Below are 27,249 nucleotides of genomic sequence, written 5' to 3' on the forward strand. Positions count from 1 at the left end.
TGTGTGTGTGTGTGTGTGTGTGTGTGTGTGTGTGTGTGTGTGTGTGTGTTTGAGTGTGTGTGCGCGTGCATGCGTGCGCACGCGTTAGTTTCAAAGACCCCCATAGAGCTCAGTTTATAACTCGAACCCTGCCTACGGTGCGTTCGTTAATATTAACTGTGCGGTCCGGAGTCACTGTGGCACAGACTGGACCGCTGGTGAACAGAACGGGGTGTTCACAGCAGAGCTCCCTGTCGGAGCGGCAGAGCGTGATGTGCACTGAAAAGTTTTTCTGTCGCAATATTATTGAAGGAATCGTTGAGCTAGCTAACTAGCATACATTGTCACTATCTGCTAACGTTAGCTTTAGCCTTCGTTTTCTAATAGTTTTCTAAGTATAGATCTTGTACTTGAGTAAAAGTAGAAGTACTCAGATCTTGTACTTGATTAAAAGTATAAGTACTCAGATCTTGTACTTGAGTAAAAGTATAAGTACTCAGGTCTTGTTCTTGAGTAAAAGTAGAAGTACCAGAGTGTAGGAACAATCCTACAATCAAAATGTTCCTTAAATAAAAGTACAAAAGTATTATCATCAAAATATAGTTAAAGTAGCGACAGTAAAAGTAGAAGTACTCAGATATTGTACTTGAGTAAAAGTAGAAGTACTCAGGTCTTGTACTTGAGTAAAAGTAGAAGTAGGCCTACTCAGATCTTGTACTTGAGTAAAAGTAGAAGTACCAGAGTGTAGGAATACTCTGTTACAGTAAAAGTACTGAATTCAAAATGTTCCTCAAGTGAAAGTAGAAAAGTATTATCATTAAAATATAGTTAAAGTAGCGACAGTAAAAGTAGTCATTGTGCAGATTGGTCCATTTCAGAATAATATATATGATATGTTTTATAATGATTGATCATGAAAGTGTTCTCAAAGCTGGTAAAGGTGCAGCTAGTTTGAATGACTTTGTATACTGCAGGGTAGCTTGTGGATTTACTCCAGGTGGAACTAAAGTCTGATTTAACACTTGATCATATTTCACATCATTCATCCAGATCTGTGAAGTAACTAAAGGTATTAAATACATGTAGTGGAGTCAAAGTACACAATTTACCTCTGAACTGTAGAGGAGAAGAAGAACAAAGTAGCAAAACATTGAAATACTTAAATAAAGTACAAGTATCTCAAAATTGTACCCAAGTATAGTACTTGAGTTTATGAACTTAGTTACTTTACACCACTGGCTATAAAGATAGAAAGACTAAGCCTTGCACAGAGGCATGAAAATACATTTTCAAAATGCTCAACAGTGCTGCCAAAATTATAAACTGACTGCTACACAATTAAAATAAATGCTTTTATATATTTCTATTAGATGTGACTCTTTGGCGTTTCTGTTATTATTAACACTGCTGCTTTAGTTGTTCTGACTGCTAAAATCCTCTGTTATTCCTCATTTTAAAGCCGATATTCCGTGGGGTCGGGGGGCTCGGGCCTCGGATCCTTGTCACCTTTTTCATACCGGATGAGTTTGTATCCCTGCATATAAGACATAGACATACAGATGGCTTATTTACAATTTACATACAGGTGTTTTTTTACATACAGATGGCTTAATTACAATTTTCATTTTAGATTTCGTTCTAATACATCCTAACCGGACATTTAAGACATACCAAGTCTACAGATATACAGTTAGTAACAGAGTCTAAAATGCGAGTATATACATAGATGGGGGGGGGAAGCTGTCCATTGTACGACAGGTTGAGATTTGTACCATTACCGGGGCCAGTTTTGCAATGCTCTCCCCCTAAGGTGCTCTTTAAGAGAGGTTTTGAAGGTAAGTATAGTTTTACTTTCCTTTACAGTTGTGGGAAGAGCATTCCACCTTGATGTGGCATAATTGCGAAACGTGTATTCCCCCTTTTTTGTGCCAAATCTGGGTTTTACATGATTTGTGGAGCTCCCTCTGGTGTTATGATCATTGTATTCCTTGACCTTTGGGAAGAATTTTAACATGTACATGGGTACCATAGAGGTGTAGTGGATCTTGTAGACCAGGCCCATTGCAAGTAGCTGTACTCTGTCGTCTACTCTAAGCCATCCTAGGTTGTCAAAGTGGGCAGAGGTGAGGTGGGTTCTAGATGAAAGGTCAAGCAGTAGTCTGACCAGTTTATTTTTGCGATGTTTGAAGTTTTATTTTTAGCGCCTTGGAGGTGCTATGGTACCATGACGTGCAAGCATAGTCATAGTACCCTTGAATGAGTGCTCCTGCCAGAGTTTTCAGGGTGTTTTTGTTTACCAGAGAGGAGATCCGGTATAGGAATCTAGTTCTTTGATTGACTTTTTTTATTACATTGGATGCCATTTTGTCACAGGAGAGGTTTGCCTCAAGAATAGATCCTAGGTATGTAATTTCCTTCTTACTTGTGACAATAATGTCACCCACTGCAACTGAGAAGTCGTCGGATTTGCTGAGATTATGTTTCGAACCGAAGAGAATGGACTCTGTTTTACCCAGGTGTAATGACAATTTATTATCGGCGAGCCAGGTGCAGATTCTGCCGAGCTCGGAGCTGAGGGTTTTTTCAACCTGCAATCTGCTCCTGTCAGAGACCAGCAGGGCTGAGTCGTCCGCGAACAGGAACAAGTTGCAGTCACATGCTGATGACATGTCATTTGCATAAATTAGGAACAGTAACGGGCCTAATATGCTTCCTTGTGGAACACCACAGCTCACTGGGAGGGGGGGGGACAGAGTACCGTTTACCTCCACCATCTGTTCTCTCCCCTCCAGGTAGGATTGCATCCAGCTCACCGATAGTTTATCAAAACCAATTGCTTTTAGCTTGTCAATCAGAATGGGGTGATTGACAGTGTCGAAAGCCTTTTGTAGGTCCAGCATCACCATGCCGCAGTATTTACCCTCGTCCACCTCTTGTTTGATGTGGTCGTTCAAATAAAGAAGGCATGTGTCAGTGGAGTGGGATGTTCTAAAGCCAGATTGAAATTCATAGATTAGTTTCTTTTCCGCGAGGTACTTTTCGACCTGTTCATATACTATTTTTTCCATGACTTTCGAGATGGAGGTAAGTATAGAAACAGTGCGGTAGTTGCCTGGGTCCAATTTGCTGCCCTTTTTGTGCAGGGGGGTTACTCTTGCAATTTTGAAGTCTTTGGGTACTTTTCCCTGTTTTATGGAGAGGTTAATTATATGAGCTATGACTGGTGAGATGGCGGTTGCTGTCTCTCTGAGGAATTTGGAGGGGATATTGTCGTGGCCAGTGGCCTTGTTAGGTTTGAGGGCGCTCAGTTTAATGAGTACCTCTGCTGTTGTTACCCTTGCTAGACTGAAATCATCTTTGCGTACCCCTAGGTTTTTGTAGTAGGTCATGATGTGATCTACTCCAAAAAGCCCTGAGTGGGAGGGTAATTTATTTACAAGAGTTGTGGCTATGTTTGTGAAAAAAATGTTCAAGTACTTGGCCACATCCAGTTTGTCTGTGATGAGCCTGTTATCTGTCTTTATGTTTAAGTTTGAAAATCTCGTTTTGAGTTTTTTACTGCAGCCAAGCTGGTTATTGAGTAATTTCCAAAGTTCACGGGGTTTATTTTTGTTTTCCTCAGTTTTGACATTGATGAAATTCTTTTTGGCAGTTTTGATCATGGAGCTTACGTCATTTCTTAGTCTGTTTCTTTCAATTTTTAGTTCAGTCACGTGGGCCTGGAGTTCACTGCTCGTGCTTTTGGAAAGCATTGACTGACTTTTATGAAACTCAGAGCATTTTTTGTCTCTGGTTTTCATGGCGGTCAGTATGCCGGAGTGCATCCACGGCTCAGCGCGATTTTTTACCCTGGTTGTTCTTAGGGGGGCCAAATCATTGAGTATTGCAGAGAATTTGTTTTTGAAACCAAGCCATGTTTCTTCAACTTGTGTACCACTGAGCTCATCTGACCAGTCCAGGCTCTTCAGTTCTAGGTTAAAGGCCTCGCTCGAGTAGTTTTTGAGGTCTCTAGATATGACTGTTTTGTGACAGCCGGCCTTTTGTTTTAGCTTTTTGCGGGTACAGAATATCATATAATGATCACTTAAACCGCATGCTATAACCCCTTTAGTTTAATTTACAGGAAAGGAGTGAGCAGAGGGTAGAGTTGTCCATTCTTGTTCTGTTTTCTGTGACTATCTTCCTCCCCATGTTGAACACCCTCTCAGACTTTCAGTTGCGCGCGCTACTAAAGAGCATAGCTAAAGAGACGCGTTACCATGGAAACCAAACAATGGTGTAGCTGTATTGAAGTCCGAGTGGAAACCATGGATGTATAATAAGAACGTGGAAACAGTAACATTTTATGAAGGTAGATATGGTGCAAAATGCGAGAGCGTGTAAAACCTGATGTGAGTACTTGCAGAAAAAAAATCTGAGCTTGTGTGCACACATTTACACTTGTATAAAATATCCATGTATCTGTGAACCAAATTTGAAGTCACAGAATAAAAAAAAAAGTTTTGTAGCTTGTAGAAAAAAAATGAACTTAGTGATGAAATGTTCACTTGCAGAAAAATATATATTTTACAAGCTACAAAACTTTTTTTTTTCTTCTGTGACTTCAAATGTGGTTCACAGATACGTGGATATTTTATACAAGTGTAAATGTATGCACACAAGCTCAGATTTCTTTTCTGCAAGTGCTCACATCAGGTTTTACACGCTCTCGCATTTTGCACCATATCTACCAACCATTTTGAGCGTTATGTTAGAATGAAACAGACAACTCACAAATCAGATTTAGTCAGAAACCGGGAGAAATGCGGGATAAATATGACCCCGGGAGGAAACCGAGAGAGGGCAATGAAATCGGGAGTCTCCCGCGAAAATCGGGAGGGTTGGCAAGTATGTCACATACTCACGCACTTTTTGCCCCCCCCACACTTCTGAAATGAATCCGGCGCCGCTGCTAACGGCTCCAGCTGGTAGATGCACCGACCCTGAGGAAACATGCTCCGTCTGAGAGACGTCGTACAGCGGTCTGTTCCCCCTCGGAACTCCCCGCTTTATTCCGGTTTATGGCAGCGGGCTGGATATAAAACGCAGCCCGGGCCTCAGGTTACCAAGCAGCCCGGGCTAAAGCGCTTCAGCACGGCCGAAGCAACCGTGCAGACCGGAGCTGGACACCCATGCCGGATGCGAGAGAAGAGCCTGACCATGGCGAGCCTGAGCCCGCAGGTGAAGGCGGTGGAGTACGCTGTGAGAGGGCCCATCGTTATCAGGGCGGGGGACATCGAGAAGAGGCTGCAGCAGGTCGGACATATGTTACATTACCGTATCTGTTTGTGAGGACGGAATAATGGGAGTCTGTCAAAAATATATTTTATTCAACGCTTCATTATTAAGCTTTAAGTTAAACACACACAGGGTAATACGCAGGTTAAACGGCGCGCGGAGCAGAGCAGCACAGGTTGCATCATCCCGGATCCTGGTCCTTTCTGGAGGCAGGCCGTCCGGCTGGAAGATGCTCTGACCGGCTACAGGTCCACAGCCCACACTGCAGCGATGCAGAGGCGGAAGAAGTATTCAGATCATGTACTTGAGTAAAAGTAGAACTACAGGAGTGTAGGAATACCCTGTTACAAGTAAAAGTGCTGCATTCAAAATGTTACTCAAGTAAAAGTACAAAAGTACAATCAGCATCAAAATATACTTAACGTACCAAAAGTAAAAGTACTCATTATGCGATGATGGTCTATTTCAGAGTAATATATTATATGTTTTGAATGTAAGTTATTGATGTATCGATGTGCTTATCACAGTTGGTGGGACTCATTTTAATTACTTAATTTACTTCTGGGTTCCACGTCAATTTTATTTGACATGTGCAGACTACACATTTAAGCAATAGTTCCTCTTGTAAGACCGTACAGTGAACATTGAGAGTGCATTTCAAACAAAAGTCAGAAACGGTTCAATGCCCCGTTTGTTGGTATCCTCAACGCTCGTTGAAGAGGGCCGCTGTACTCCTTAACTGAAGTCTTATTTAAGTTTTGATCATATTGTTTTGAGTCCTGGATCCTGAGTCCTGCATCCTGAGTCCTGGATCCTGAGTCCTGCATCCTGAGTCCTGCATCCTGAGTCCTGCATCCTGAGTCGCAGTCCTGAGTCGTGGCTGAACCTGTCACTGCGGTCCTGCCTGACTCTCATCATACTACTTCCCTGATGGCTCCCACAGGATTGTTGACATCCTTGTGGATTCATCTTCTTATTATAGACACATGCATTTCCAAACATTTGGTCTACCTATGCTGTAAATGTATTATCTCTTCGATTTACACACGGCATCTATTGCACATCTGTCCGTCCTGGGAGAGGGATCCCTCCTCTGTTGCTCTCCCTGAGGTTTCTCCCATTTCTCCCCTTTAACTGTGGGGTTTCTTTGGAAGTTATTCCTTGTCCGATGTGAGGGTCCATATCGGGTGTCATATTCATATTCTGTACAAACTGTAAAGTCCACTGAGACCAATGTAACATTTGTGATATTGGGCTATATAAATCAACTTTGATTGATTAATTTATATTGTTTATCATTAATCTATGTCTGCAAAATAACTTCAGACACTACTTAAATGTAGTGGAGTAAAAGTACACGATTATCCCCTGAATTGTAGTAGAAGTACAAAGTAGCATAAAAAGGAAATACATCAAATCAAATCAAATCAAGTTTTATTTATATAGCACATTTTTAAATGATTTTTGGTCGAGCCAAAGTGCACATGTCCCTTATAATTGTACTTAAGTACAGTACTTGAGTAAATCTACTTAGTTACTTTACACCACTGCAGTGATGGCAGGGGCAGTGTTTGACTTTGTATCAAAAGCATGCTGATGGATCTTTGTGATTTTTCTTCTTGTCTCTCCAGGGAGGGAACGAGTCTTTCACTGAGGTCATCAAAGCCAACATCGGGGATGCTCATGCCATGGGTCAGCAGCCAATCACTTTCCTCCGTCAGGTGAGGGGACAGACATGCTGTGTGTCCTCATGCTCACACTGTGTCATTCACTGTATTAGTTCTTATTGTGAGCACAAGCAGAAGGGTTGTTAGTGCAGCCGGAGTTGAAATGTGTCCTCAGGGCAGGGCGTAGGTTTGATTGTGATATCTGTTGGGTCATTAGTCGTGGGGCCCACGAGGCAGCTGAGGCATCAATGACAGACTTTATGACCGTGCCTCTGATCCGGAGTCTCAGAAATGGTAAAACATAAAATAGCGTAAGCATTTGTTTTTGACTTCCCATTACTTTAAATGATTGTTACTCATGACTGTTGTTCAAAAATACTCTAATAAAAGTTGAAGTTCTGACTAAACTTCTTTACTCAAGTAAATAAGTATGGACTTTGAAATGTACTTAAGTAAAAAGTAGCCATTTTATAGAACAGCTCCCTCATATATGGCCATGGGTGATAAGAATGTCTGTTCTCAGTAAAGTCGCAATCAATCTAAATACAAATCATCACACCATCAAACACACATTAAAACGAAAGAAAAGAGCCTGTTTTGAAAATGTGTGAAGTAGAAAGTACAGGTATTTGTGTTTAAAATGTAAGAAGTAAAATTTGTACGAAAAATAAATAGTGGAGTAAAGTACTGATACCAGAAAAATGTACTAAAGTACAGTAACAAAGTATTTGTACTTCAATGCTTTTCAGCTCTGTAAATGCATATGGTGATTTATTTGCAGCTGAAATCAGCTGACTGTATCAGGCACCAGCGTCTGTCCCCCTGCACACAGCAGGAAAAGGATTTAGTTCATTGTCTGTCATTTGAAAATTAAATATTGCAATTCATTTTCACATTCCATTTTCCGTTGTGACTCTCTAAACTGTTGATGTGCATTTATCCCATTATTGACTGTGTGATCCATCTGCTTGAGAACACATTAAGATAATATTTGAATACTTTCTTCTCGTGGTGTGTGTGTTTGAAGGTGGTGGCTCTGTGTTGTTACCCTGAGCTGCTGCAGAGTCCCTCCTTCCCTGAAGACGCCAAGCAACGCGCCCAGCGCATCCTGCAGGGCTGTGGAGGGCAGAGCCTCGGTGTGTGTGTGTGTGTGTGTGTGTGTGTGAGTGTGTGTGTGTGAGTGTGAGCAGACATAATCCCAGAGGACATACAGTCCTATTTACCAAGAAGCATTTGACTTGAGAAATCAGAGCAGAATGTAGTCTCTCTAAAACGTGTGTGTGTGTGTGTGTGTGTGTGTGTGTGTGTGTGTGTGTGTGTGTGTGTGTGTGTGTGTGTGTGTGTGTGTGTGTGTGTGTGTGTGTGTGTGTGTGTGTGTGTGTGTGTGTGTGTGTGTGTGTAGGCTCGTACAGTGCCAGTCAGGGGGTGGAGTGCATCCGTCAGCATGTAGCTGAGTTCATCACAGAGAGAGACCAGGGCGTCCCCTCCGACTGGAACAACATCTACCTCACCACAGGGGCCAGTGACGGCATCATGGTATGAGCAGCACTCTGTGGGGGGGGCTTTATGAGTTAATGACAGTTGTCGTCATAGTGATGGCACCTTCAGGATCGCTGCTCTGTGCCACATAGGAGATGATTGCACCTTTAAGACAGTCGCAGCTGTGTTGTACATCAGGGGTTCCCAACCTTTATTGTGCCAAGGACCGGCAGATACATAAAAAAAAAATCGCGGACCGGTTGTCAATTTGAACTGATTTTAATATTTACTCACTAGCAGGTAGCAACAGAGGCTAATTGTATGTAACAGCCTGAACAAATACTAGAACAATATGCATCCAAAACATATTAACAAAGTTTAAAAAAGAACCGGTGTTGTTTTTTGGTTTTTCGGTAAACCAAAAAACCGACGTTATTCTGTTTTAAACCAAAACGGGAAAACAGATAAATCAACGTTTTGGTTTTGTTTGTATGATTTACGGATAATCAGTGAATGCTGGGAAAACGAGGAGAAGGCGCATTATGAAGGAGATGTCCGGTCGCCAGGGTGTGTGTGTGTGTGTGTGTGTGTGTGGTGTGTGTGTGTGTGTGTGTGTGTGTGTGTGTGTGTGTGTGTGTGTGTGTGTGTGTGTGTGTGTGTGTGTGTGTGTGTGTGTGTGTGTGTGTGGTGTGTGTGTGTGTGTGTGTGTGTGTGTGTGTGTGTGTGTGTGTGTGTTCTTTAGGCTTTAACATACATGTGATTGTGTTAGCAGCAGTGTGTGAGCCTGACAGTGACATCAGGAGTGTGTGTTGTTGCAGAGCATCCTGAAGCTGCTGGTGTCGGGGGAGGGCAGCGGCAGGACGGGGGTGCTGATCCCCATCCCTCAGTACCCGCTGTACTCCGCTGCCCTCTCAGAGCTGGACGCCGTGCACATCCACTACTACCTGGACGAGGACAGCTGCTGGGCCCTGGACATAGAGGAGCTGCAGAGAGCGTATCTGAGCGCCAAGCAGCTCTGTACCCCCCGGGCACTCTGCATCATCAACCCCGGGAACCCCACCGGTAACACAGCACAGATCTGATCAGAGAGCAGCCACACACTCATAACAATTACAAGTTAACACACATCTGCATTGTTGGTCTAGAGTCAGGTTTGTATGTATGGAGCAGACCTTCATCTCAGGTGTGAGCCACGTGACAACTGGGTCATCAAGATCCAGTTCTAAACTAACATTCCATACATCACATTATAATACTCAGTTATCTTGAGTTAATGATGATTAGTTATATATCAATTACAACATCGAGACATGTTGAAGTGAAATCTAATTTTTGGTGAATAACTCAATAAAGTTGTGTAAGAGGTTATTTCATATAAATTATATTATATTTTATAAAGTAAATACTCTAATAAACATTACAGTAAACAATACAAGGATTTCAAACATGTCATGTACTCAGTCACATTCCATTTCTGATCATATGATTGAATGACCGCAACCACAAGGAAAGTGTATGAATATAGTATGAAGAGTTAGTTGATGTGTTCTGACCGCCACAATAGTATAACCCAGCTTTGATTCTCTGCCTGAACCCAGCTATAACAAATCTGACTGTAATTAGTTTTACATTTCATACATTTGAAGACACGTGGAAGTTAGATAATCACATTTTGTTCACATTTATACTACGCTACATATAGTTTTACTATAGTGTGCTCTCATATAGGCTTTTCTTGGAGAGGCTGAGTTTCTGCTAAAGACTGACACATCCTGTCTCAGCGCCTAAAAGCTGACTCTGAATATTTAAAGCCTTTTACATGGAAGTATTATCAAAGTGTTTATCTGCATCACGTTCAGACTGTTGAGGGCTGACATGTATCTGTGTAATTTCTTTTGTAACTGGGACAAACATTTCCACTGTGTGTAGCTTCAGCTCTGACAGCAGTTTGTCTCCCTCTGTCCTCAGGCCAGGTGCAGAGTAAAAAGTGTATCGAGGAGGTGCTGCACTTCGCCTATGAGGAGAATCTGTTCGTCATGGCTGATGAGGTAACTGCTGAACAGAGTCCATAGTACACCTGCTCATGAGAAATCCACTTTTAAGCATATTAAGAAATTCCATTAATTTGAAATGTCAAAGTGTTCAGAGCCTGTGTTGTTGCTTATGTGCAATGCATATGTGTGTGCAGTATCCAAGATATTTGATTTCAGCCAGTCTGCTGAAGTAAGACCCTTCAGCAGACTCTGACCCTCAGAGTCTGCTGAAGTAAGACCCTTCAGCAGACTCTGACCCTCAGAGTCTGCTGAAGTAAGACCCTTCAGCAGACTCTGACCCTCAGAGTTAGTGGTGTTTACAGTGACCGTGTCCTTGGAGTGCGGTCTATGTGTAAAATAACAACCAGGCTTTAGCTACCAACCAGAGTAACATCAAATCACATTTAATCAAAGTCACCAGCCTTTCTGATCCTTTCCTGTAATTCACATCACATCCATCAAAGGAGCCAGGCTAATTCTTTACAACACTTTTCTCACCATATTGACAAGAATTATTTTTAATGATAACACACAGAAAAAACACCAATATGTTCCTAATAAAAATAAGTTTCATAATTAGAATCTCTTTTATTACATATACTATGAATTTGCTGCAAATGGTGTATACGAAGACACAGAAAGAAGAATCCTTTTTACATTCTTTAAAGAACGGAGCAAAACATAGTTATTTTATCAAAACAATTTTAAAGACTATTGTAACGAATTAAAACAAATGAAATGCTTATGTTGTGCTTTAAGTGGCTTCTGGGAAATGCTTAGAAATGACAACTAATGTCCTTACGAGAGTGATTGATCTGTCTTTAATCTGTAACTGTGTCCTAAAATATGGATTTATGTAACATTGCACGGTCAGATGTGGTGCAGCTGACAGCGGCTGCAGGTGGAGCTGAGGGTGGAGCTGAGGGTGCAGCTAAGGGAGCTGAGGGTGCAGCTAAGGGAGCTGAGGGTGCAGCTAAGGGAGCTGAAGGTGGAGCTGCAGGTGGAGCTGAGGGTGGAGCTGAGGGTGCAGCTAAGGGAGCTGAGGGTGGAGCTGAGGGTGGAGCTGATGGTGGAGCTGCAGGTGGAGCTGAGGGTGGAGCTGAGGGTGCAGCTAAGGGAGCTGAGGGTGGAGCTGCAGGTGGAGCTGACGGTGGAGCTGAGGGTGCAGCTAAGGGAGCTGAGGGTGCAGCTAAGGGAGCTGAAGGTGGAGCTGCAGATGGAGCTGAGGGTGGAGCTGAGGGTGCAGCTAAGGGAGCTGAGGGTGGAGCTGAGGGTGGAGCTGAGGGTGGAGCTGCAGGTGGAGCTGAGGGTGGAGCTGAGGGTGCAGCTAAGGGAGCTGAGGGTGGAGCTGCAGGTGGAGCTGACGGTGGAGCTGAGGGTGCAGCTAAGGGAGCTGAGGGTGCAGCTAAGGGAGCTGAAGGTGGAGCTGCAGATGGAGCTGAGGGTGGAGCTGAGGGTGCAGCTAAGGGAGCTGAGGGTGGAGCTGAGGGTGGAGCTGAGGGTGGAGCTGAGGGTGCAGCTAAGGGAGCTGAGGGTGCAGCTAAGGGAGCTGAAGGTGGAGCTGCAGGTGGAGCTGAGGGTGGAGCTGAGGGTGCAGCTAAGGGAGCTGAGGGTGCAGCTAAGGGAGCTGAAGGTGGAGCTGCAGATGGAGCTGAGGGTGGAGCTGAGGGTGCAGCTAAGGGAGCTGAGGGTGGAGCTGAGGGTGGAGCTGAGGGTGGAGCTGCAGGTGGAGCTGAGGGTGGAGCTGAGGGTGCAGCTAAGGGAGCTGAGGGTGGAGCTGCAGGTGGAGCTGACGGTGGAGCTGAGGGTGCAGCTAAGGGAGCTGAGGGTGCAGCTAAGGGAGCTGAAGGTGGAGCTGCAGGTGGAGCTGAGGGTGGAGCTGAGGGTGCAGCTAAGGGAGCTGAGGGAGGAGCTGCAGGTGGAGCTGAGGGTGCAGCTAAGGGAGCTGAAGGTGGAGCTGCAGGTGGAGCTGAGGGTGAAGCTGAGGGTGCAGCTAAGGGAGCTGAGGGTGGAGCTGAGGGTGGAGCTGCAGGTGGAGCTGAGGGTGGAGCTAAGGGAGCTGAGGGTGGAGCTAAGGGAGCTGAGGGTGGAGCTGCAGGTGGAGCTGAGGGTGGTGCTGAGGGTGGAGCTAAGGGAGCTGAGGGTGGAGCTGCAGGTGCAGCTGAGGGTAGAGCTGCAGGTGGAGCTGAGGGTGGAGCTAAGGGTGCTGAGGGTGGAGCTGCAGGTGGAGCTGAGGGTGCAGCTAAGGTAGCTGAGGGTGCAGCTAAGGGAGCTGAGGGTGGAGCTGAGGGTGGAGCTGAGGGTGCAGCTAAGGGAGCTGAAGGTGGAGCTGCAGGTGGAGCTGAGGGTGAAGCTGAGGGTGCAGCTAAGGGAGCTGAGGGTGGAGCTAAGGGAGCTGAGGGTGGAGCTGAGGGTGGAGCTAAGGGAGCTGAGGGTGGAGCTAAGGGAGCTGAGGGTGGAGCTGCAGGTGGAGCTGAGGGTGCAGCTAAGGGAGCTGAGGGTGCAGCTAAGGGAGCTGAAGGTGGAGCTGAGGGTGCAGCTAAGGGAGCTGAGGGTGGAGCTGCAGGTGGAGCTGAGGGTGGAGCTGAGGGTGCAGCTAAGGGAGCTGAGGGTGGAGCTGCAGGTGGAGCTGACGGTGGAGCTGAGGGTGCAGCTAAGGGAGCTGAGGGTGCAGCTAAGGGAGCTGAAGGTGGAGCTGCAGGTGGAGCTGAGGGTGGAGCTGAGGGTGCAGCTAAGGGAGCTGAGGGTGGAGCTGCAGGTGGAGCTGAGGGTGCAGCTAAGGGAGCTGAAGGTGGAGCTGCAGGTGGAGCTGAGGGTGAAGCTGAGGGTGCAGCTAAGGGAGCTGAGGGTGGAGCTGAGGGTGGAGCTGACGGTGGAGCTAATGGAGCTGAGGGTGGAGCTGAGGGTGGAGCTAAGGGAGCTGAGGGTGGAGCTAAGGGAGCTGAGGGTGGAGCTGCAGGTGGAGCTGAGGGTGGAGCTAAGGGAGCTGAGGGTGGAGCTGCAGGTGGAGCTGAGGGTGGAGCTAAGGGAGCTGAGGGTGCAGCTAAGGGAGCTGAGGGTGGAGCTGCAGGTGGAGCTGAGGGTGGAGCTGAGGGTGCAGCTAAGGGAGCTGAAGGTGGAGCTGCAGGTAGAGCTGAGGGTGAAGCTGAGGGTGCAGCTAAGGGAGCTGAGGGTGGAGCTGAGGGTGGAGCTGCAGGTGGAGCTGAGGGTGGAGCTAAGGGAGCTGAGGGTGGAGCTAAGGGAGCTGAGGGTGGAGCTAAGGGAGCTGAGGGTGGAGCTGCAGGTGGAGCTGAGGGTGGAGCTGAGGGTGGAGCTAAGGGAGCTGAGGGTGGAGCTGCAGGTGGAGCTGAGGGTGGAGCTAAGGGAGCTGAGGGTGGAGCTGCAGGTGCAGCTGAGGGTAGACCTGCAGGTGGAGCTGAGGGTGGAGCTAAGGGTGCTGAGGGTGGAGCTGCAGGTGGAGCTGAGGGTGGAGCTGAGGGTGGAGCTAAGGGAGCTGAGGGTGGAGCTGCAGGTGGAGCTGAGGGAGCTAAGGGTGCTGAGGGTGGAGCTGCAGGTGGAGCTGAGGGTGGAGCTGAGGGAGCTGAGGGTGGAGCTGCAGGTGGAGCTGAGGGTGGAGCTAAGGGAGCTGATGGTGGAGCTGCAGGTGGATCTGAGGGTGGAGCTGCAGGTGGATCTGAGGGTGGAGCTGCAGGTGGATCTGAGGGTGGAGCTGCAGGTGGATCTGAGGGTGGAGCTGAGGGTGGGGCTGAGGGAGCTGAGGGTGGAGCTGAGGGAGCTGATGGTGGGGCTGAGGGTGGAGCTGAGGGTGGAGCTGAGGGAGCTGATGGTGGAGCTGCAGGTGGAGCTGAGGGTGGAGCTGAGGGAGCTGATGGTGGAGCTGCAGGTGGAGCTGAGGGTGGAGCTGAGGGTGGAGCTAAGGGAGCTGCAGGTGGAGCTCGGTAGTTGAACCTGCGTCTGTCCTCCAGGTGTACCAGGACAACGTGTACTCAGCAGACTGTCACTTCCACTCCTTCAAGAAGGTCCTGTATGAGATGGGCCCTGAGTACTTCAACAACGTGGAGCTGGTGTCCTTCCACTCCACCTCCAAGGGCTACACCGGAGAGTGAGTATCTGACACTGAGCCCCACTCTGGGAACACAAGGAGCAGGTGGTTGTACGTCCACTCTGAAAAGTTCATATTTGTCATGGGGGAGGATGAAGAGGAGAGAAGCTGCTCTGTAGTCTAATGCAGCAGAAACTGACTGTGGCTGAATAGTCTGTGTTTGTATAATAATTAGGGCTGTCAAGTTAACGCGTTAATAACGCGTTAACGCAAAAAAAAAATTACGCCACTAATTATTTTAACGCGATTAACGCATGTGTATTTTTTGTCCTCGGCCGCCCCGTAGTTTCAGAGCGCATCGAGTTTAAAATACCATCTACAAGCTGATGCTGACAGCCCCGCTCCTGCCGCTCGCTTGTGGCAGACCACACTTCCACGCTCACCGGCAGGCCCGGACTGGCCATCGGGAGGACCGGGAGGGTGTGTGTATGTGTGGCGCGAGCGAGGCACACCTTACGTATTGTTGTTGTTGTTAGCATCTGGTGCTAGCTAGCTGCGCTAACGGATATAAGGAGCTGTTTCAATGAAAACAGTGGGACATTGTACGAAAAGTCAGCACACTCAGCACGGATAGTGCGCGCAACATGATTGCAGCGTCCAGGCAGCTCCCGTTCGAGCATACATGCCTTGAGCTGCACATAGCTCCAACGATCCATCACAGTGTCTCCACATTCTCACACACACACACACACACACACCCACCCCCCCCCCCCCCCACACACACACACACACACTTTGTATTGTATTATTGTATGAGAGGTTCCAGGTTGAATTGAGGCGAATATTTGTAATGTTCAGGTTGTTGTGTTTAATATTCATGAGAATATTTGTCATTGTTCAAATGATAATAAACAAACATATAAAGCATATTTGTCCACTCATATGTTGATAAGAGTATTACAAACTTGAAAAATATCCCTCTAAGGTACATTTAGAACAGATAAAAAATGTGCCATTAACTATGGACAATCATGCGATTAATCGCGATTAAATATTTTAATCGACTGACAGCCCTAATAATTATATTTCTTTATTTGGCAGCAGGGCAGTTTTTCAATGTTTTCAAAGGTTATCTTGACAACACATCACCGTATCACACACTAGCCTCGCCCTGTTGCCTTTTATCTATCTCGTTAGGCCTCTTTATATTTGATTGACATTGCTTTATTACCATAAGTAACCACATGCTTTGTATGAGTGATCCATCATCGCTCAGTCAGCTGTAGAGCAAGGAGGACAACCAGCACAGAGACACAAGTACAACACTCATCAGCAGCAACATTCAGAGTCCACCAGCCAATCTGCTACAACTAACGGGCTTCTCAGTCTTTGTGATGATAATGTCTGTCTGAAAGACGTGGCCAAACACAAGCTTTTTCTCAAATGTTATCTGTGACGTCACCATCACTTTTCTCTCATCTTATAAATGGGCTTCTCTTTGTTTGTCCCCCCAGGTGTGGTTTCCGTGGAGGCTACATGGAGGTGCTGAACATGGACCCCCAGGTGAAGGAGCAGCTGGTCAAACTGCTGTCTGTACGCCTCTGCCCCCCCGTCCCGGGACAGGCAGCCATGGACGTCATCGTAAACCCCCCCAGAGAGCACGAGCCCTCGTACGCTCAGTTCATCAAGGTGGGTCTTTACCTGCTCACAATATTACATCTGTGTTAGTGACAGGCAGCAGCACTGAGAGGAACACAGAGCAGTCAGTTTAGAGATGAAGCATCCAGAGAAACAGCTCATCGATCAACACCTGAGGACGTTGGCGTCATTAGAGACGTCTCTGAGGAGAGTACGCGTCTAACCGAAAATCTCATTATCTTTTTAGACTGTATAGTTTACCTCTTCAGGCCTAAAAAGACAAACTGAAATTCAACTGCATGTTTGATTTTCTGATACTGCATACATTTCTGCTGTTTCCTGTGCATGAATCCCTCTGCTTACTCACAGTAATGTGTCTGTGTAAATGGACAACTCTCCATGCAGTCAATTGTGTGCAGAAAGCAGTAACTTTAGATAGCAGCCTGCTAAACAACAAGAGACACACAGGACTCAACTTCATTGGAATCATATGGCATATCATATATGGTATGGCACAGGCTTCTAGTGGAATCCAAGCCCATGAGCTGACAGGGATCCATCTAACAGAGTTTCCATTGGTCAGTCAGTAGTGTTTCTACACTATGTTGAACCCTGATGTAACAAGACGCCAATGCTGCAGTCTTCTCCAATACAGGGCTGTATGATAAATAATTAAAGAAGTCACACTGAGGAAACCCACACGCTGTTTCAGTTCAAAGGTGCTTAAAGCCTCTTACACACCAAACTGACACCAAAGAATACCAAAGAACACGTCCCGACGGAACGTCGCCTCACGTCTCCTGTGTCTTGGCCATGTTTCGCTCTGGAACACACCGCAAAGACTTCAGCCAACGGCTAAGTTGCACGTACGAACTGCGCATGCGTGAGTGGCAATAACTCTCCTTACCAGCAGGCGGCGGTAGTGTGTATTCGTCATTCAAAAGAGGCAACAACCGGAAGACATACAGCGTGATAACAGACTGCGTGATATAAACAAACAGCAAATAGCGTGTGCGTTCCATTTTCACTCTACAGCGAGAAGCTCATGGGGCTTTCCCGAACCTGTGTCGAGAGCTGGAGTTAAATGAAATCTCAGATTTGCCTTCTTAATAGTTTGTTTGGGTCCCTCACTTCCGTTTCGCTTCTCATGCACTGATTCGCTAAGCTGAACAGCCAATCAGAGTGATTTCTTTGGCCGACAGCCTACCGATTCAACATGTCGAATCGGCGGCAGAAGGTGTCGGCACGGCCGAAAAGACACGACGGTGCAGTACACACCAATCTGAGTAGGTTGACACGACGCTCATCGATAATACCATTGATGAAACTGTTTAAAGACGATAAGATGTTTTACTGAAGCACTGACACTGGCAGCGCCCTCTTCTTTCCATGACTTTCAGCTGGTGTGTGTCCCTGACCAACACACAGTAGTGTATTCTGGCCTCAGCCTTGTGTATTATGGGTTGTGTTTTCCAGGAGAAGAGCTCGGTCCTGGACGTCCTGGCTCAGAAGGCCCGGCTGACGGAGCAGATCCTGAACTCTGTTCCTGGGATTAAATGCAACCCGGTCCAAGGAGCCATGTACGCCTTCCCTCGGATATTCATTCCCCCCCGAGCCATTCAGGAAGCCAAGGTCAGTAACAGCATGTACTTTAATATGCAAAAATACACCAGAACAAAACAAACTATCCACACACTGCCTTTCCAATGCAGGGACACAAACATATTTGGTTCATATTTGTGTACAACACTATTGTGTTCTAACAAGGAAGTTGTTCATTCAGGTATGTGTTATTCATACTTAAGAACAGAGGGGTGCCGCAAAGATTAATTTTATTGGCCCAGCCGGAAGTAACCACAAAACCAAAAACCAAAAAAAAAAACCAATGCTAACACTCAGCCTCTGAATTAGCCACGAGCGAAAAAATGTAACCTAAAACGGCACTTAAACTCACAATAACTCCCTTATTACTTATCCTAGATGCACAGCCAACCACTCGTTTTTGGTGTCCTGGAGACACTGAATCTGTGTAAAAAACCTCAACACTCAGTGATAAACATTTGCGACGCTATAAACGAAAGCGTACATCAGAACATGTGGAGCTAGGTAGCTAGAAACGCTAACATGGCTTACCTTGGTCAAAACTGGTCTTCAATGGCATTAAAACGATAAAAAAACGATGCTGCAGTTAATCCATAGGTTAATCCAATGCATCTGTGCCCTCTTTGAAATGATTTCTGATAATCCATAAGCAATAAAACTGCTTTTTCGTTTCCAAATGCCAGAGCTAGAGATCGCTTCACTCTGCTCCACATTTACATGCGCGCAGCCCCCACCTTTTCTCTTCACAACGTGTGTGTGTGGGAGCCTCCCCCTTCGATTCTATTGGCTCTAACGGTCAGAAAGAGGTGTCAACCATCCAAATCGACCAAGGGGGGCCAGAGATATGGAAAAAAAAACATTTTCACCCAAATCACCTCAGAGGTGGGGTGGTTTTGGCTAAACCTCTCTAAAAATGTCAAATGTCACTTGTTTTGCATCAATCTTGATACAGGGTACTTATTATATGTTGTACTTTGGATTCCTAAAGCTTTTAGTCTACTAACCCATCATCCAAGGGTAGTTTTCACTATCTGTAAAAAATTATTTTTGGACGGACACTATAATTTACAGTTTTTTACTATGTAATATCTGAATTTTCTTTAAAATAAAAAACATTTATATTGATTCTGACACTTCTACATCCAACTCACAGATGTAACCTTGCTTTGATAAAAGAAATTATTCATATAACCCTTTTAGAAGTTAAGTTGTAGTCATTTGTTTTGGGCATGTCATTTTCGAGCCTGAAACATGAAAAACAGGCTTGGTGCTTAACAGGTTAAGTGCTCTTTTTGGTGTGAATGCGACATAAGGGGTACTAACGGAACTAAACGCGAAAAGTACGGTGAAAAGTACTGAGATTATTGGAGTTCACATACCCTGTCTCCCAAATATTGTATTGTTGAATGACGATTCTTCTCTTGACCTACAGAAACATCAGAAAAGGGTGCTTTTCGCTGGTCTAACAGCAGCCAAAAAAATAATTGTAATACGATGGAAACCCCCACACATGTATCTGTGTATATAAGTCCCTCTGTGAGGGCAAACAAAAAAATAAAATAAAAAAATACTTAAATGTTTTGTTCAGCAGGATAATCTCCACAAATTATTGTTTTTTGAAGCATAAACACAATGGGCAGAAGTAAAAGCTAATGTTTGGCTATAAAGGAACTACAGCAAGGTCACATGACTTCACCAGCGCTAAGCTAAAGGCAGCTAATGTTGGGCGTGATGACGTTTAGGCGTCTGATTTAGTTAGCAAACGCCGTGTTTAGATCCACCAGTGGGGTATTTACTGACGTATTTGATGTCGTAGAAAAAACGTGAAATCTCTTCAGTTTGTTTTACAATTCTAACTCATTTCCATATTTAATGATTCAGTCCTGCACTTCTCTATAAATATGAAATTATCTTGAGAGTGTATCCCAGCATGCATTGAGAAGCAGGAAGTGGATGTTCCTGAACATGTTTCCAGTCTGATGCCCGAAGCTGAGCAGATGAATAACACTGGTGTGTGTGTGTGTGTGTGTGTGTGTGTGTGTGTGTGTGTGTGTGTGTGTGTGTGTGTGTGTGTGTGTGTGTGTGTGTGTGTGTGTGTGTGTGTGTGTGTGTGTGTGTGTGTGTGTGTGTGTGTGTGTGTGTGTAGGCCCGCTCCATGGCTCCTGACATGCTGTACTGTCTGAAGCTGCTGGAGGAGACAGGGATCTGCGTGGTTCCAGGAAGTGGCTTCGGCCAGAGGGAGGGGACGTATCACTTCAGGTTGGACAGGAAGCCTTCCTTCAACTTTTATTCATACTGTTAACAAGATGTGACATCATGACCATAGGATCATTACATAAAGACATTTTTTTAAAGTGTCAAGCAACTAATCTGTCTTGGTTTCCAAACTTGATTGTGATTTAAAAAGTGAGGCTGCATAAGAAATAAACCCATTATGTTTTACTATTGCACCGCCCTAAAGAAGTGGCACATTCAAATGCATCCGCCTATCCTCTCAAAAGATGTGGCGCTGAAAGCCTGCTAACCACCAGTCAGTATAGCTCAGTGGCTATCCAGATCACAGTGTTGAGGTCTGAATAAACTGACCAGAGTCGCGGGAAGGTATTTTGAGTGGGGGTGCTGTCCGATGTGCTAATTATTACGCACAGGGAGGGGGGGTTTGACGTTGACATACACCGAGCAAAACCACACACACACAGTGGCATAACAATGGACTCCAGTGCACGCTATTACGGGCACTATAGAGCACGCACAACAGCGCAAGCACACACACACACACACACACTACAAAGATGTAAAATATTATTTTACGAACAATGTGGAATTTACAGTCATTGAAGTAGGCTATCAAGGCATTGCTAATTCCTGGCTACATATTACACAGATTCTGCACGGCGGCAGCAGCAATAACCATACAATTATAATTCAAATACCACAAACATGATATTGACCAGTATACAGATTCTGCACGGCGGCAGCAAATAACCAAAAATGATTAATAATGCATGTCTTACCTATTTGAAGACCCCAAATGTGGACTTCCGTTCAGGGGTGTTGTCGATGAATCTTTTCATCAGTGGCTGGATGTCCAACCGATCAAGAATGTCACTGTGTACGTGCATTACGGCCAGGTGTGTCAGTCGTCTCTGTGTCATGTTGCTCCGAAGCCAGGTTTTGAGGCGGCAAAGGGTGGAGAATGAACGCTCAGAGGAAGCAGCAGAGACAGGTAGACATAGACAAAGTTCGATCAACTTTTCCACTTCTGTCAGGAGTTCCCTGGTTTGAGGCTGCAGTGCTCCGATGAATCCTGCAACATCTTGAGCTGTCTTGAGTCCTTTTGTCTTGGAGAGGTCACCCAGCAATGTGAGCTGCATATGTAGACGAGATTTATCGAACTGATCGGGCACCTGTGCAGCAGTGATCTCTCTCATGCCTGAGTATTCTCCTTTTGCGGCATTGATAACAGTTTGCTCGACTGGCAGCGACTTGTAGGCATTCTTGGTCGAATCAGCGATCCAGCACGGTTGTCACAAGATCCAAGGCCTCATAGAACTCACGCCGCCACTGCTGCTCTCCTACATCAGTCACAATGTATATGTGAAATCGCCCTTGTGCGTTCGGCCCACCGAGTCGGGCATAATGACAGCAAGTTGCAAACCGCCTCATCATCACCAAACATGGACTGGAACAGCGTCTTGCGCTTTGATGACTCCCCGATCACCACTGAGACACTCCGTACAAAGTTTAATGTGTCTGCAACAACACAAACTTCCCTCGCCACTTCTTGTAATACCAGATCAAGTGCATGGTTACTACAGTGCACGTATAGTGCAGATGGACACTGCTCTTTCAGTTTGGCTTGCACGCCCGAGATGCGGCCTGACATATTCGCAGCACCATCGAAGAAAAATCCCCTGAGACAGTGGGAAATTCAAGTGCAGAAAAACATCCTTTATGCAAGAAAAAAGTGTTTCTCCAGTTGAATCAGGTGCACTGTAAAATCCAAGGAAAACATTCACTGCCTCAAGTTTTGAATCCACGTATTGCAAAGTAATGGAAAATTGCTCTGATGTACTTATATCAGTGGTCGCATCTGCAGTAAGACCATAGAAAGAATGCTCTCTCGCGATTTCTCTTTGAACAGCATGGGCGAATATCTCCAGTATTTCATTTTGTACGGTGTCGGACATCCAGTTGTCTCTTCGCTGTAGCCACTCCCGGCATTTTGGCAATGTAAATGTCCGCTCCATCATGAGTTTCCAAAGCACCCCATCTTGATTGTTATGGCCTCTTAATGATAGTCCTAAACTGCAGCTGAATCTTACTGATCTGAATATTAGCTCTAGGACTGTTCTGGCCGTTGTTTGCTCTTTCTCAACAATATCCGACAGTAGAGCATTAATGAGAGTGTTGTTGAGCGAAGCAAGCATTCTCGCCGATTCTGAGTGTATGTCAGACAACTCGTGCTGGCTAAACTTTGTGGTTGCTTTACAAAGCTAGTTACAAAAGCCTCCTACTGTAAATGAACTTGTCTTTCTGTCATTATGTCTTAAGCCCTTCTCTATAGGCTGCATCTCAGGTCGATTAAATGGAATCCTTGCGTCCCTCACTTGCGTTGTTTCCCTGCGACTAGTCCCTCCCACCAGGGAAGCATGGAGAGACACAAGGAAACCACGAGAAGCAGGGAAATGAGTTTTAAGAGCAATGGGACGTCCTTTCCTCCGGAGCGTCACGTGAAGCGACGTCCGTTTGTGATGACGCTGCACAGCTGATGTCTGACAGCAGCTCTGTCCCCGTTGTTTTCACAAACACCCCCGCCTCTGTTAGTACACATTTACTGACACAAATATTTGTATCATCTGTTGTAGACCCAAATAAATAAAAATAAAATAAGAACTCATTCTCAAAAAAGATAAACGCCATTCTTAAAATGTATTAACGAAAAAAGCGATCATGAAAATGTTTCCAATAAATTAATAAAATGATTTTTGACCACTTTGTTGTTCAGATATATCACATATTTGTAACTAAATGATACATTAATTGAAACAAAACACAGTATAAACTGAGGAGTGAGTCCCGTGAGTTTCATGTATTTTCTTCACTCCGCTGGGAAACTGCTCTCATGTCAAGAAGCATCAGATCATTGCATGCGCTGCATCGTCCAATCAGTGAGCGATACACAGTAAGGGGGCGGGGCGAGTATCTAAGGATTTCATCGGAGGATGGTCTGGTGGTTCCTCGGTTATCGCTCCTCCATTATCGCTCCTCGCTCCTCGATCCTCGATCCTCGGTCCTCCGGCAGAAATAAGACCCATGGGACGCTACTCAAGATGGCGCAGACAAATCAACTTCCGGTGAGACCGAGGACCGACGACCGAGGAAATGAAAATAGTCGACCTGAGACGCAGCCTATGGCTTTGCAGCAGGTGAAGCAAAGAACGGTGTCTCTCTCCGTGACATAATGCACCCATTTCCACCGGGTAAACCAGCTTTTCTGAAATGACCGCTCGAAGGTCTCTGTCCCAATTTTCCTCCCAGGAAAACGTATGTCTGGTCGACACGGCTCATCAAACCCCAAAACGTTAGGAACTTACAGTGTCGGGTCTAGCTTGTCAACTGCACCTGGTGTGTGGCCATGGCTAGCGTTAGCCACAGCTGAACTGCTAGCTCCAGTTTCCTCCGTGCTGCTGCTAGGAGGCTGGTGCTCGTTGGTGGTGGTGGTGGTAGACAAATGCCCTGCCCCTGCATCTTCTATTTCAATCTTTTTAGCGTTTTTAGTGAGAAAGAATTCCGAGATACGTTTTTGCGCCATGTCAGTTACTTGTCACTTGTGTTGTGCGTCACGTTAAAAGTAGCCGACAAAAAATTTACAAAAAACTTTTTTTCCACATCTTTTTTCTTTCCTGAAGCAAAATAATTTATTATATAGTTTTAAATTATCATTTGAATAATAATATATAATATAAAATATATCTCAGGCACAATGAAATGAAATAAGGAGGAGGAGCATAGGAGGCGCGTGAGGCTCAGGTTTGGGAAGGCTAAATAACTTTTTTTACCTGACGCTGCCCGCCTCCGGCGTCAGCCGCCTGCTGACCAATCAGAGCTCAGTGTGCAGAGTTTAAATCTATCAAGTCATATTACAGGATAAAGGAAATACAGTTTAAACTGCCGTAGCCTATGCAGAGAAGACGCCGACGTGTCGCACTTATCATTCATATCACATCATCAATCAGATCATCGATCATATAATATCACAATATTTCCTTATCTGAGTCAGCTTCTCGAGCCGTATCTGGCCGTGCAACACTTACATTGTCACATATACTGTATGCAGAAGTATTATTTTAAGCAACACATTAAGTTGACGAAACACTCAAATGTAATTAAAGTCAGATCCACTCGTGTCTTAGATGAGGCAGTGATATCATAAAACTGTTGTACGCATTCAAACACTCGGTAGTTTATTTATTTTTTAACCAGTTGTTATATATTCACCTTGCAGGTGCAACTATCTGGATTATATGTTTAAGTCATGGAGGTTTAAAGTTCATATTTGTCTAATATTAGTTTACTTTTCATTAATGAAGTATGACGCTGCGCTGTCAGTACACTTGTCCCTGTTTGTGATTGGTCAAATGTCGCTAACCCCGCCCCTTTCACGTGCTCTCAGCTGGAGAGAGAAACCCTGGCTTGATTTACAGAGTTGATAACCAGCGTCGTAGGACCGCTTAGCGAGATCTCGTTTGTTAGGGTTAGTTAAGATAACTCAAACATATCCAGGGTCTGTTGAACTGGCTTCGTAATGCAGGGCACAGGTGGCTGCATAGCAGCACTAATGTCAAAGACACAAACATTATACATTATATTTTTATTTTACCAGGATGCAGTGACACAAATATTTGGGAAGGCTTAGCCTTCCCTAGCCTACAGTACCCGCCTCAGCACCCCTCTTCCCGCGCCCCTGAAACTGACTGCAGAGCAGACTGCCTTCTGGGGTGGAGCTGTTATAGTTGATCACAAACTGCTTACAGTCCAATCATAAAACAGCATGGTGAGATGAGACACACCGATGAACTATCCAAGCTTTAGAATAGGGGCCCAGACACTAAATAGAAAATATTTAAAATATATTTCATTAACATTAATACATTGAAGTGAGAGCATGTGAAAACATTGAATCTAAAAAACAGCTAACACTAAAAATGTACAAATGAAAAACATTTCAAAGAGTGTAGTCCTCGGATATGTGAAGCTTTGACATATTTTAATAACTGCTCCATTACTCTCTTTTTGCAGAAAGACACAGATAAAAAACATTTTATTGTGTTATTATTCTCATTCCATACCTGTGGACCTCTGCAAACCACACCAAATGCCTCCTACTTTATGCTCTGCAGTATAATGATTATTGTATTTCATTGTCATAAATGCTGGTTAGAGTGAGAAAGATTGAGTGTGTAAAATATGTGTTTGTGTGTCTTTGTTCGTTAGAATGACCATCCTGCCGAGCCCAGAGAAGCTCACGGTCCTCCTCGGGAAGCTGAAGGAGTTCCACCTGCGGTTCCTGGAGGAGTATTCCCAGGAGGGAGCTCAGAGCAGCAGCCTTCACAGAGAGGAGGGGGTTCAGAGCAGCAGCCTTCACAGAGAGGAGGGGGCTCACTGAGGCTCAGACTGAGAGTGTCACCTTATTATTGCTTTGGGTTTGAACTTGTGTTACAGAAATACTGTGCCTTCTCCTCAGATGATGATTGAAGGGCCACATGATCCTCTACCAGATAAAGACAACACAGAACAGTGACTGATCTCCCAGAGTGCATCATGCTCTCAGTGCTTTCTACCATCTGCTCTGTCCATCCACACTCATCTAATGATGCTGAGCCGAGCACCTCAAACATCAGGTTATGAAATGCTATGCGAATGAGGAGTTGTATGCCTCTATTAAAGTGCAGCTTCAAAGTTTTTCAAAAGTAATTGATTGTTTTTTTGTTTGTTTTGCTATTGTCCTATAATATTAAAGGCTTTGTTTACTCTAATCGTTTCTGTCACTGTTAGTAGAATTCAGTTTATGGAGATACAGAAGTAAGAAACTCAATGAGTTATTCTGCCAGCCCCCTCTCTTAACGTTTGGTTAAGTTATAGCAAAATAAGATAAGTGAGGCCAAAATGTGAGTAGGATCACCAAATAAGTCAGAACCAGGCCAGCAGCCAAGGGATTTCTGAATAACTTGGTTGTGATTAACACACAGACCTTTCTGTGGCTTGAGACATTTCTCATTAGCTTGTTGTACATGTAGCACTGTGGGAATAGACTAGGGATGATGTTAGTACTCCTAAAATCCTGGCTCTGTCTAAACCCTGTATTGTAAGGTCAGCCTGTAAAGATATATGAACAAAGGTCTTTGATAAACAAGGTTCAAGGTTCTTTATTTAGTCATACGTACATAGCTACAGTGTAGTTATGCCGATGAAAATCGGCATCGTGTCACAGGCTTCTCCAACAGTGCAAGTAAATAGTAATACAAAAATAAAAAGTTTAAAAATAGTGAAATAGTGCAATAAGAGTCTATATGCAAGTTATTGAAATATGATATATAGGTAAATAGATAAATAATTTTAAAATAATTTTTAAGTAGCAGCCAGATGAATATTAAGGATGTTGTTTCAACTGTTCAGGTGTTTAACAGTCTTATTGCCCGTGGGATGAAACGGGGGGTTACGTATTGTAACCCTAGTTATATAAGCACAGGCGGAGCCCTCTACTGGACTCTATGGGTACTACCTCTCAACCATACTATGCGAGACCCACAGCACCCCCCCAGTCCTGTGTTGCCCCAGCAAGCACAGACGATGAGAAGGAGTCAGACATGTCCAAGAGATAAGACCTTATGAAGGGGCCTGGCGTAGACCAAGACGCCGCCGTGCATATATCCTCCACACTCACGCCGTTGAACAAGGCTGTTGATACAGCCATACCACGTGTAGTGTGCATGGACCCCAATGGGGAAGGCTCTCCCCGCCTGTCCGTAGGCATGTGAAATGCACTCGCAGAGCCATCCTCTCAGGCGTTTCTTGGACAGAGCTTTACCGGCCACACCATCCCGAAAGCACACAAACAGCTGTTCAGTGCGCCTAATGGAAGCCGTGCGCACTACATAACATGCCAGCGCACGCACCGGGCAGAGGAGGTGCAAATTAGCCTCCCTGTCCCCAATATGGGTTGGAAGACTAAAGCCTTCTAACTGTATAGCCCTCGCCCTGAACAAACTCCTTAGGTTCGGTCTGAGTGTCGCCCCGCTACGGTCACCCCGAATCAAAAGGCAACTCGGGTGCATCGACAGAGTGGTCAGCTCGCACACTCTCTTGGCCGAAGTCAAGGCAAGCAGCAAAGCTGTTTTCAATGATAGTGCCTTCAGGGAGGAGAGCTCCAGAGGCTCAAATGGTTCTGTGACCAGAGCCTCGAGCACCAGGGGCAGATCCCATTGCGGGGTGGAGACATGCACCACTGGGCACTGTCTCCTGACCCCCT

At 45.4% G+C, this 27,249-nt stretch overlaps 1 protein-coding gene across 1 annotated transcript; it reads left to right on the forward strand.

Moving 5' to 3' along the window:
- Positions 1-4,925: 4,925 nt before the first annotated feature.
- gpt2 (glutamic pyruvate transaminase (alanine aminotransferase) 2) lies at positions 4,926-25,740 on the forward strand. Its single transcript, XM_034127004.1, has 11 exons — positions 4,926-5,274; positions 6,888-6,977; positions 7,951-8,059; positions 8,326-8,459; positions 9,221-9,464; positions 10,371-10,450; positions 14,401-14,537; positions 15,992-16,166; positions 17,592-17,747; positions 19,864-19,976; positions 25,215-25,740. Exons 1-11 carry the CDS (start codon positions 4,972-4,974, stop codon positions 25,384-25,386), a joined length of 1,713 nt encoding a protein of 570 aa, XP_033982895.1. The 5' UTR covers positions 4,926-4,971; the 3' UTR covers positions 25,387-25,740.
- The last annotated feature ends 1,509 nt before the right edge of the window (positions 25,741-27,249 follow it).

Source organism: Trematomus bernacchii, unplaced genomic scaffold (genome assembly GCF_902827165.1).
Source record: "Trematomus bernacchii unplaced genomic scaffold, fTreBer1.1, whole genome shotgun sequence".
NCBI lineage: Eukaryota > Metazoa > Chordata > Actinopteri > Perciformes > Nototheniidae > Trematomus > Trematomus bernacchii.